Source organism: Anguilla rostrata, chromosome 19 (assembly GCF_018555375.3).
Source record: "Anguilla rostrata isolate EN2019 chromosome 19, ASM1855537v3, whole genome shotgun sequence".
In the NCBI taxonomy this organism is placed as follows: domain Eukaryota; kingdom Metazoa; phylum Chordata; class Actinopteri; order Anguilliformes; family Anguillidae; genus Anguilla; species Anguilla rostrata.
This window is the reverse complement of record NC_057951.1, coordinates 8,181,057-8,193,383: the sequence shown is the minus strand read 5'-3', so window position 1 is coordinate 8,193,383 and position 12,327 is coordinate 8,181,057. Positions and strand designations below refer to the sequence as shown.

Below are 12,327 nucleotides of genomic sequence, written 5' to 3'. Positions count from 1 at the left end.
ACACACACATACTGTAAAAGCACTATGCACACACACACACACACACACACACACACACTGGTGTGCAGGGTGTGGTCACTGCAGGGTGTAATGAATGAAGCCCATTAAAAGTGAAGGGGGGGGAGGGGGGTTTGGGACCCCCCGCCGGGCCCCCCCCGAGAAGCGCCCGGCTGAGCTGGGATCACAGAGATCACAGGAGCGCGGAGGCCGAGCAGGGACCCCCCGTCCCGGTTTGGGGCCCCCATCAGGGTGCTAATCTTCACATGGCTGTTTAATTAGATTAGAAAGCCCTCGCTCCACACAAACCCCACCTTCTGCAGGGGCCTCCCGCCATTCATATCATCATAATTACTCTTTCCCAATTATCAGGGTGGTCTCTCACACACACACACACACAAACAGGTCATTACCCTTTATGAGAACTGTGACCACAGCGGGCATTTTTGAAATTACAACAAAATCAGATTTATTTTCGTTTTTTAACTGGCTTTTACATGCGTGTACGTGTATACATGCGTGTATGTGCATGCGTGTACGTGTATACATGCGTGTATGTGCATGCGTGTATGTATATGCAGCACAGTCGGATCCAAAGGACTCCCCAAATCAGAGATTGTGAAAGCACAGTGTGCTCTTTTGGGGAAGTACAAGGCCAGAAAGTACTTCCTAGAAGAAAAAAAAAAACAGAAGGGGAAAAAAAAAACAAACAAAACAAAAAAACTAGTTAAAAAAAGAAGAAAAAGAGGAAAAGAAGAGGAGGGGAAACTGTGATCCTTACTCAGCGGAAAGATAAAAGCCGTCCCCGGCGCGGTGGTCTGAGAGAGCGGGGCTCAGCGGGGGGGCAGCAGTAATTCCAGCGCATCTGGGCTCCGGGTGATTACGCGCAACGGCACTTCCCGCCGAAACGGCGGCGAGCGGAGCGCGTGCAGAAGGGCCCTGCTCGCGGGGGGGTTGCGCCTGCGAGCCACAATCAAGTGTCGCTACGGGAACGCTTTCGCAAAAAATGTATTACAATCAAAAACCCGCACAGTGAGCTAGGGGGGTGGGGGTGGGGGTGGGGGGGCTAGCAGGGTGGGTAGGGGAGGTGGCATTGGCCCTAAGGAAGGAGGGCAGGGTCACATGGCACTCGACCAATCGCAGTGCACGGGAGGACCATAGGGCGGGGTAACTTATCATAAACAAAATCTGTCGAACTGCTCGTCCAATCCAGCGAGTCCACCAGACGAGCTGCTTAATTAAGCCCAAAATATTTTAATAGCATAATAATAATAATAATGACAATGACAATTAAGAGCTGTAATAACCTTGTCTGCGGTTGAACGCGGAAAACAGGACATAAAGCGAGAGGGTTAATGCTCTGAAGTGCAGGGAGGGGTAGAATGCCTTTAAACTGTGTTTTTTTTCGTTCTTTTTTTTTACAGGCGGGATGGCGGCGCAGCTCCTGGCACGTTGGCGGGGCGTTAGTTCTCTCTCCGAAACGTCGGGGCGGGCGGCGACGCCGAGCCGGAGGGGCCCGGAGCCGGAGGTGCGGGGTTCGGCCCGAGCGAACGGGGCAGTGCCGCGCTCCCCGAGCAAATTTTAATGAGGAGCTCTCTAAACCCACAGAGTCCCCCACATCGCCTTTAAAAGCGCTCTTAATGGAAAGAGCCTGACTCTGCACATGCGCTGCCAAGAGGGAAATAAGGGTGTGTGTGTGTGTGTGTGTGTGTGTGTGGGAATGAGAGTGTGAGTGTGTGTGTGTGTGTGGGAATGAGAGAGTGAGTGTAGGTATGAGTGTGTGTGTGTGTACGGGTATGAGTTTGTGTGTGTGTATGTGGGTGTGGATGTGTGTGCGCCTGTTTGTGTGTGTATGGGTGCAAGTGAGTGTATTCATACGTGTGTGTGAGTGTGTGTGCGTGTCTCTGTGTATGCATGCATGTGTGTGTGCCTGTGTAGGGGGTTGAGGTGTGTGTTGAGGGAAGGAAAGGCAGATGAAGAAAAAGAGGGAGGGACAGAAAGGGACAGAAAGAAGGAGGAAGAGAGAGAGCCTGTCATCTTGAAGAGACAACAGTCCTGCCCTTCCCCCCAAAGCTAATAACGTGCGCGGTCCCTGTGGCCCTGTGCTTTATAAGTGTGAAGCCTTACTGCAGTGGAAACGCTCCCCCCCCCCAGCGCTGCTATTCTAGGACTCTGAGCTGCGAGGCACTGGCGCAATGGCGAGGGGGGGGTCACAGAAACACCGCATGAGCTAGGTTTCCCAGACCCCCCAACCTGCCCGCCCACTCAAAACAAAAAAGAAGAAGAAGAAAGCGCTACCTACACAAACTTCCACCACATTGGAGACCAGAGACACTGCTGAGTGTGTCACATGACGTGGGAGGAGGAAGGGGGGGGGGGGGTCGGGGTCGGGGTGGGGGTCCGAGGCGCTGACGTACGGAACGCTCCCGCTCGTCCGGCCGACGACGGCAACGCCGGAGGTCAGGCACCGCAGAGACGCTGGAGTAAATAAATCAAAACGCGGGGGAGGCAGGTCCCTTCAGCGGAGACGCCCGCCGCTGTCGCCGGGGGAGACGGATACGCTCCCCCCCCCCCACCCCGCTGATTGAGGCCGCCGCCGTCTCCTCCTCGGCGTTAGCGAGCCCGCTAACCCTGTCTGGCGATATGAGGATGGATGTATTAGCGAGCCGCGCAGAAATTGATGACAACTCTTTCCCTTCTCCCTACATCACCTGTTCCCCTCGTCGCCGGGGCCGTGTCGGACAGACGCTAATGTAGACTGATGCCTTACCCCCCTGCCATGTCGACCAATCGGTTGCCACCAGTGCTTTAAAATACATTTTCTTCAAAATAAATTACCGACGGATTACCGGGGAACGGTAGCGCGGAAATGCTAGCGCGGGCGGCTAGCGGTGATCGATGGGTCGGGTCGGGACGGGCGGGGAGGCGCAATTGAAAACAGAGTGACCCCGGGGGCTCATGGGAAGGAGGAGGAGGAGGTGGTGGTGGTGGTGATACGGTAAGGGAACCGGCTCGGGGTTGCGGGTTTGAGTCTTTGGACACAGCCGTTTTTACTCCTGAGCTGGGGCACCGTGCTTGAAAGAATCGGTTAAACCGACCGTGCGAGAGGTTGGCCTGTAAAACGAGAGAATCGGAAAGGGGGGGGGGGCGCAGGGGGGCACTGATACAAGTTTCCGCTAACAAGGATCGCGTAACCTGGATTCCTGCAGCGTTCCGGTAGCGTCCGGGAAGCGGGCTAGCGACCGGGGCTTGGCTGAGCGAGACTAATCGGGGGACAGGAACTGAAAGGCGTTGTGACACCTGAGCGAGCGCTGGGGTTGGGGGGTGGCGGTAGGGGGGGGTCCTGGATCTTTCACCCCTCGCTGACTCGCCGTTTTGCACTTCGCCCCGGGACGGCGCCGCTGTCAGGACCCGCGAACGTCCTCCGCTCCCCTCCACCGCGGCGACCGCCTTCCGGAAACATCCGAGCGCCCCTCCCGCTCGCACGAGAGAAAACTTCCACCGCTCTTCCTTGCCGCTAACCCGCATTCCGACACGCTCAGGAAAGCAGGCCGGCTCGGGCACGTTTCCGGGCAACCGACAAAAACATGCACGGTCCCGTTCATTCTGCAGAAGCTAATAGGGGTGAGCCCTACCCCCTCCACTTATCCCAAAATGTAATAACGCGCACCGCGACGAAATGACTCTTTACAGAACCATCTCCCGCCTGCGAGCATTTACAGATTACCTCAAATGTGCGATTCCATCTCCGCAAGTGAGCGTCTGAGGTCGAGGTGCATTCTGAAGAGGGCTGTTGAGCGCCAACGCGAGTGATTTTTACGGGAAACGCAGCGAATCAATCAAACAATCTTACACGAGATGCGGAAAGGTAAATAAAACGGTCACGATCACTGTAACAACAAAAGAGGCCGTTTCCAATCGCAGTGGCCAATAATTTGTCGGTTTGAATTGAATTTTATTTAGGATTTTAACGGTGTTAAAGGGATAAAAGATATGACTGGGGGGTGCCAGATTGGGCCCGACGCTTCCCAATCATTTCTAAACTGAGCCTCAGCATTAAAAGTCAACATGTTTTTTATTTTTACAGGAAACCCCAGGAAACCTTCCAGCTGGACGCTTTCAGCTTTGGGCAAGGCCGAACGCGGCACAACAGATCCGCAAACGCTCGGCGAACAACGGCGAGATAACATTAGCATATATATGCGTTTTTACTTTTCAGAACGCCGCGGAATCGAGAAGAATAAACGTCCTTACAGCGAGCGGCCTTCCCCCAACCCATCAATCCCCGCTTACCCCCCCCCCCCCCCCTTCCGCAAAATAGCGGCTTACGTTCACCCAAAGCGTGATGCGCCACTTGGCTCGCAATCCGCTAGAGGTACTGCAGATTACCCTGGGGGGGGAGGGGGGGGGGGGGAAGGTTCATTTTTTTAAGTGCTTTCATTTGCAGGGTATGCCGAGGCAGATAATGAAACCTGGAGTTGTTCACAGGGACTCATTAAAATGTCAGTTGGACATCCAGTTGGAAATGGATAAAGTTTAGAGTGGGGGGGAGGAGGAGGAGGAGGGAGAGAATCAAGTTTTATGTGGGGCACTATAAAACTCAGTAGGAGGGAGGGGGGTGAGAGAGTGGAGACCATATGCTGCCCTTCAAGCAATTCATTTTTTGGGGTATGGAGGATAACTGGTTTGGGTGTGAGGGGAGAGGAGTAACTTGAGGGAAGAACATTTATACCCTGCGATTTCTGAGCTCTCAACCAAACGCTACGCTGGCTGAGACTCGGTAGAGCAAATCAGATCACGGGAAAACCAGCCTGGTCGACTGTGTCCGCCATTATTTTCAGAAGCCCTTCAAGCAGCGGCTGTTTTTCGGGTGTCACGTCTCACATCGTTAACCGGTTCGAACCCGAGGCGCGACCCAGGCCGGTTATCCACGGAACCGACCGGAAAACGCAACAGCGGAGACGAGCACGACCGCCTGCAGCTGGCGCGAGCGGCAGAGGGGTCGGGGGGGTGGAGTAAGGCGCGGCGGCGGCGGCCGTGACGCGGACTCACCTTCTCCCTCCTCAGGCGGGCGGCCTCCTCCCCGGACACCAGGGTCTTGTAGTAGGAGCTGCGCTCGGCGGTGAAGTGCACCTTCGACAGGGCGTGCTCCACCAGGGCCACCGACAGGTTCACCCCGTCGATGTGCAGCCAGCCGATGAAGTTGCCCGCTTTGTCCATGCTCTCCACCTCCACCTCCACCTGCGGGGGGGACAGAAGCAATGGGGGGGGTTAGCCACCGGGCACACGGGCGCCGAAATCGCCGGGGTGCTTCGGCGGGCGAGCTCTGGAACGCTCGGACTTTTTCGGGGACAGCGCTCGGAGCCCCCTGCACCTCTTACGCTGCTTCCTAATTCGACAACGCGCCGCCTGCGATAAGCCAGGCTGTGACCGATGACGCGCGCCTTTATTTTGGCGGGAGCGACCTTGCGGGTTACCGGGCGGCGTGCGCAGATGTGCCGCTTGTATCAAAAGATTTTTGAATAATAATGATAATAATAAAACCTCGGTGTTTGTACAGGTCGTCGGGACAACAGGGTGCTTTGCCTCCGTGCTGTCCGTCGGTCTGTGTGTGTTTTGTGGTGTAGCAGTGTGCCGATAGACTGGAGAGAGAAAGGCGACCATTTTACATCAGGTGGACAAGAAACCCATCACCACAGACTCTGTGCTCTGTGTGGCCAACAAAACACTTTCCCTGGGTTTCAACAAACATTATTCATTGCATTATTTAAAAAAAAAAAAGTCCGATCGATGTCTTTTTATTTCAGTTCCACTGTTTTTCTGGCAGCCTGACCTCGTCGGTGCGTCTGACGGAGAGCCTGTCAGACGGACCGCTCCATAACGGGCCCAGCGCTCTCTCTCTCTCTCGGACGTGCTCATCTTCGCCCACAATTAAACTCATCAAAGATTCAGCAGAGGCTGGCTATCGTCTGACACTTTCAATTCAATTTATGAGGAGTGAGCTTTCCAAGCCAAAAATATATTAACATCGCGGTCTGAGTGGCAAGGATATTTCTGGGCGGCGAATTGAATAGGACATATGCACGCAAGCACACACACACACACACACACAAACACACATGCACACACACGGACAGACCATACAGTGTTATTAGTGGAATTAGATGCACTAGAAACAAAATGTCAAGCATGTTTTGCCCTGTAAATATTTTAATATTTATGTACAACCAGCCTACATGATGCAGCTAACCTGCCAAAGCCCACCATGAGTAACATACTTCCTTTTTAATATTCAACTGCTGCTTGGCAAAGAGTAGAAAACGAAATGTACACGCACACACACACACACACACTCACACAGGACAGGCTGAGTCACGTTGGGCCCCGCAGTCTCGTCATGTTTCAGACATGAGGCCCTCTTCTCTCAGTTATGCCGGTCACTGTTACACCCCAACACGCCGAGCTCCGAAATCAATAGCACAGCTCCTTATGCTAAACCCCTGTAAGAGAGGCCGAGCCCCAGGGCAGTTAACCACTCAGGAAGACTGTCGGCCTCTTCGGCATTCGGCGCTGTCCCCCCGCTCTGATTGGGTCAGGGCAAAGGGACGGCAGGTCTGGGCACTAAGAACCGCGCAAGCGCAATCGATCTGATTGGAAGCACCGAGTTACAGCCATGACCCTGATTGGCTGAATGAGGGACGAGACATTACGTTTGAATACTGCAACAGCCTGATGACTGGGCGATAGCAGCTCAATTACCCGCAAAGCTTTTCAAACTGCTTGCTGATGAGTCAATCAAATGAAAAAATTTGAATCAATATGAAGGTGAACCTCATTGCATAATTAAAAAAATACTGCAGGCGTTTTAATATTCCTGCTAGCGAGTGAGAGTGGATGGAGGTCTATTTCATTATTACTGGTACGGAAATGAGAGGATTTGGATTGTGAGTGCTGTGTTGTGGAACGGGCCCCCCCCCACCCCAAGACCGCGGTATGGCCGACCGTCCTGACGCGCGGGTCGCTGACGGACGCCGTCCAATCGCGTCGCGCGGGAACACCGTGCTAACGTGCCTCCGCAGATTAAAAACAAATTAAAAATAAACATAACGAGTGTTAACCGACTCGGACGGCTAGCTGACAGCCAGCTGAGGGACCACAAATCAAACGATATCGGCATCGATTCCGGCTTCCTGGGGCCGGGGGACGATGGCGGCGGCGGCGGCGGTGGCGGTGCGCGTTAAAGGCAATAGCAGCCGATTCCAGTGACAGATGCGCGGGGCGTCGGCAACGCACAAACACCGCTGATGCTCGGCTCATCAAGATGAATATTCCGGAAACCTCGCCGCTCCGAACCACGACAGCCTCGCATATTATATGACACAAACTAACACTGCTGCTGCTGCTGCAACAAATACTGATCATCACCCTACTGATACTACAAACCCACAACTACACCCACTCTCACTGCTTCTACTGCTGCTACCACTACTGCTACTACTGCTGCAACAAATACTAATCATCACCCTACTGATACTACAAACCCAAAACTACACCCACTCTCACTGCTTCTACTGCTGCTACCGCTACTACTGCTGCTACTGCTACTACAGCAACTGCAACTGCTGCTACTGCTACTACTGCTGCTACTGCTACTGCTGCTACTGCAACTGCAACTGCTGCTACTACTACTGCTACTGCCACTACTACTACCACTTCTACAAATGCTACTGCTACCACTACTGCTGCTACTGCAACAAATAATGCTAATAATAATAATAATAATAAACAATGAGTTTTCTTAGTACCAGTGATAACATCCGAATACATAATAAAAGTATACTGAAGGACAGGCTTTAAAATGAACCAGAAGAAAGCGAAGGGAAAGAGGAGGGGCCTTGAGTTATCAAGCAATGTTAGCGAGGCCCCCCAAAAAAAAAAAAAAAAATCTTTAATGAATTTTAATTAAACCTGCTGACATCAGAACTGTTATAAAATAAATTAAAAATCTTCACTTTGGGGACCAAAACTGCTTACACTGACCAATTATTTGTTCATTATGAGATTGTTCTAGACAAAGAAGAAATTTGATTATTTTCCTCCTCATTTTGATGGTGTGGGAACGGGCAGGTGCGTAGGAAAGGAAACTAAAAGGCGCGTAATTAAGACGCTGGGCGACCAGCCCCCCCCCGGCCTCCCGGGACCGGCTGGGGGGGGGGGGGGGAATAATTCGAGCGGCCGCACTGCATCCTGGGAAATAAAAAGCTTTTTAATGCGCTGTGCTATCTGCGCCTTGATTGAGAGCGGCGATTAGCAGCCTTACGTGCAGGAAGGGGCGAGGGCGGGGGCGGGGGGGGCGGAGCTTCGGCCTGCTGAACCACGGGTTGGGGGCGCGCTCTAATTTATTTAGGTTAGCCGGGGCCCGAGGGCGAAGCTAATTAGCTCCTCACCTGTCTGCAACCCGCACGCAGCCCCTGTAAAGGGGGCTCTGGAACTCTCCCCGAAAGGGCACTGAAACGCCAACCGCCTGCTTTAGGAAGAGACCCCCCCCCCCCCCAACCCCCCACCTTCTCGCCCCGCCCCGGGGTCACCGCCCACCCAGGAGAAGGGGCTCTGAGAGGTGATGGGGTCCTCTCTTCCTGTTTTCCGTGAAAATAAAAAAATCTCTCCCTCTTCCGGTCCTTTTCCTGCTCGCACGCTCGAAGAGAGGTGGGGTGGGCTGCAGTTAGACAGAACAGAGAATCTGCAGCCTCCTCCTGCTGTCTTTTCTCTCTCTCTCTCTCTCTCTCTCACCCCTCCTCCTTTCCCGGTGCCCTTGAAGTTATATAACACCACCATACGAGTCGCATACACTCTAACACTCCCAGCATCCAAATGTCAAGTGATGAAAGGGTGGGGGGGGGGGGGCAGGCGTTGCCTCTCACACACACATATACCCCACCCCCCCTTTCTGTACAGGTGGGGGGGGGTATGGGTCAGGGGTCAGATTTTTCCCCAGATTATTGTGTAAATGCAGGTTTTTACAGCCGAAATGGGCGGTTCGGCTTTACTGCCGAGCGATCTTTCCTGCTAACGGCTAACAGCCGAGCGTGCGCGTGCAGGAGCTACTTCCTGTGCGCCACGCGGCCACGCCCCTCCGGCCCCTGGAAGAGACGGGGAGGGCGCGGGAGTAAAAATCGAATCTCGGGGCCCCCAGGCACTTTCAAAACACACAGCCCTCGCTCATCTCTTATCCCAATTTAGCCCCATACTGTGAATGAAAAACAAGGGCAGAGGTAAAAAATAAAATAAAATAAAAAATACTACAAGAAATGGGAAAAAAGCAAATAACACAGAAAACAAAGAAGAGTAAATTACCCGGAGTGATGAGAAAAAAAATAAAAATAAATAGAAAATAAATAAAAAAACAATGACTTTGTTGCATTACACTGGTGGATGAGACCGGCTCAAGGATAAAGGATAAAGGACGGGGGGGGGATAAGATAAATAAAAGCCCCAAGGCCAGAATACAACACGTTACCGCATGATTTTTGAACAACAGGAGCCGAGGAGGAGGCCTTTCAAGCGTGAAGAAAGAGAGAGAGAGCGAGCGAGTCAGGTCGAGGTTATTCCTTGCTGTTGTCATGGCGGCGCGCGCGGGGTTCGAACGATCGAACCGAACGAAAAATTCCATTACGACCCGACGCTACTGTGGGACCCAACCGAGGTCTCACTATTTAAACACGCTTCTATACGCTGCGTTTATTTATTTATTTAGGGAGCGTGTTTGCACCACTGTCGTGCGTTAGGGCCCTGGAACTGTGTGTTAGGGCTCTAGAACTGTGTGTTAGGGCCCTGGAGCTGTGTGTTAGGGCCCTGGACCTGCTTGTTAGGGCCCTGGAACTGTGTGCTAGGGCCCTGGAACTGCAGGGATAGTGTTCACATAGATGGGGACAGAGGAGGAGGAAGACTCCTGAGCTATCATGCACAAGCAAGATTCACATACACGCACACACGCACACACATACACATACACACACACAGAGGCGAGTACGCACACACACACAAACACACACACACACAGAGACAGAGGCACGCACGCACACATACACACACACAGACACAGAGGCGCTACGCACACACACACACACACACACACACACACACACACGGGAATAAACACCGTAAGGCCTCATAATGTGCTTCACCCCTCCTCCAGCTTCGCCTGCTTGTTATGAATAACTTAATTTGCCGCATATAAGAGGGTCATAATGGACAAGGAATCTGATCTTCGCCTGACAACCTCGCACATTAAAAATAATGGAAGGGCCCTCTCGCGTTCCAGCTCTAACGATAACAAATAGGGCCGGCCCGACAACATAAATAATAAACCCCCCGACAGGAAGCGAGCGGCTTTTAAAGCGGCTTCAGAACGCGACTCGAGCGAACCGCCGATTTAAACTCCACCCGCGTTAGCGCTTTTATACGGCGCGATGCTAACCGTAGCGCGACGTTGCGCTTTCACGCGCGCGCGGGGTAATGGAATGCAAAGCGGGTTCTTTGTGCTCGCGCTCGGTGGGCGCCAGGTCTGCCCTGTGAAAGAGGGACTGACCCGGAAGTGAATAAGAAAGGCTAGAAAATAAATGAACAAATGACAGTGGTGGGTGAGAGATAGATAAAAGGATAAAAGTCTCTCCTCATCAAAAAATAACAAATAAAAAAAAACTACAATACCCAGCAGGCCACGCCACGGTGAACACATACAGCGGGGCCCCCTCACTTCCCTGAACCTCAGCAATGCCAGCGAGAGAGGGGGAAAAAAAAACAACACACAGAACTAAAAGAAAACACCTCCAAAATACCGCCACACACATCTTACCGGGGCCCTAAAACCGTTCGAAGGTTTTTCCCGAAACAAAAACAGCCGAAATTTGTAAATGAACCCCCTGGAGGAGGCGCTGCTGACCTGATGGGGGGGGGGGGGGTGGGGCTGGCTGGGCCCCCGAGTTATAAATGCTTAAGATCCAGCCAAAAATGCTATTGCTGGGTTTTTACGATCTTCCAGAAGAACCTCGCGTGCCTTTACAAAAACATAAAAATAAAAAAGGTAAAAAAAAGGAAGCGGTTCGGCTCTAAGCTTTGCGCTGTGTCATAAAACAAACACGAGAGGAACGGAGCGCTCCAGTGCTATTTACAGTCGTGTGTACCGCTCAAACTCCCCGCAAGAACACACACACCGCTCAAACTCCCCGCCAGAACACACGGCGTGTGTGTGAGCAATTCAGGGATTCAGGGAGACTCTGCACTTCACACTCCTCAGTAAGGCTGCTAAGCTGATTAATGCTTTGTTGTTTATTTTTTTAATGATGTTTCGGTGAGAAGCTTCCCTTGTTCCGGAGGTAGAAAAATCAAAGTCGCACCTCAATGAACAGACTTACAGGATTGTTTTAACGCAGTATTAATTCCCGACAAAGAGAACACATTTTTCACTCCTAAATACCAATTAACGTGAATTTATTAGGGCCCGGTTTATGCATAACCAATAAAAAAAAAGAAAACTGATGTCTGAGGATGAGTTAAGAGACAATATTGTGAAGCGATTCCACAAGAAAGGCAGTCCGATTCGCATCTCTCAACAAGCAGCTCGTGACGCAAAGCGATTTTCCAGCAGCGCGGTCGACTAAAACGAGAGCTAACGACGCGTTTCTGCCATTTTTCTTTTCCTGACCGGGGGTCAGCGGTTTCCAAACGTTCAGGACCGCGTCACCGATCTAAACGAGCTCAGCAGCCACGAGACAAAGTGTTGAGAGAGCGAGAGCTGTGGCCTTTCACAACTGCGACGGGCGGTTTCAAACTCCGCAGGGCAGTTTAAAACTCCGCAGGGCGGTTTAAAACTCCGCAAGGTGACTTTGCGCGTTTCGAGTTGGCGTTCCTGTATCCGTAAAAGGGACGATCGCTTAAAAAAAAACACACTCCACTCATCTGAGCTGCTTCGTGCAGTTAGGGAGAGCCCACTGAAGCCCTGCAGCTTCAGATTCACACAGCTGCACTTTCCATAACAAGCCAACACAGGCCGGAAAAAGAGAGAGAGAGAGGGACAGAGAGAGAGAGAGAGAGAGAGGGAGAGAGAGAGAGAGAGAGAGAGGAGGGGAGAGAGAGGGAGGAGAGAGGGAGAGAGAGAGAGGGAGAGAGAGAGAGAGAGAGAGGGAGAGAGAGGAGGAGAGAGAGAGAGAGGACTACAATGCGCATCCTCATTAATTTTCATGAAAAAAAAAGGCGGCATTTCATGAATTATAAATTATGGCAGCGAGGTTCTCCTCTATGTATATATTATTAAAAGTACTATAAAACAAG

General features: G+C 52.2%; 1 protein-coding gene across 1 annotated transcript in view; it reads right to left on the bottom strand.

Annotated features, from left to right (window-relative positions):
- The window catches only part of snd1 (staphylococcal nuclease and tudor domain containing 1), a 193,330-nt gene that overhangs the window by 60,700 nt on the left and 120,303 nt on the right, over window positions 1-12,327 (bottom strand). Inside the window, exon 17 of the mRNA XM_064318582.1 lies at window positions 5,050-5,238. Coding sequence (XP_064174652.1) covers window positions 5,050-5,238 — 189 coding nt within the window. The remainder of the gene's footprint in view (window positions 1-5,049; window positions 5,239-12,327) is intronic.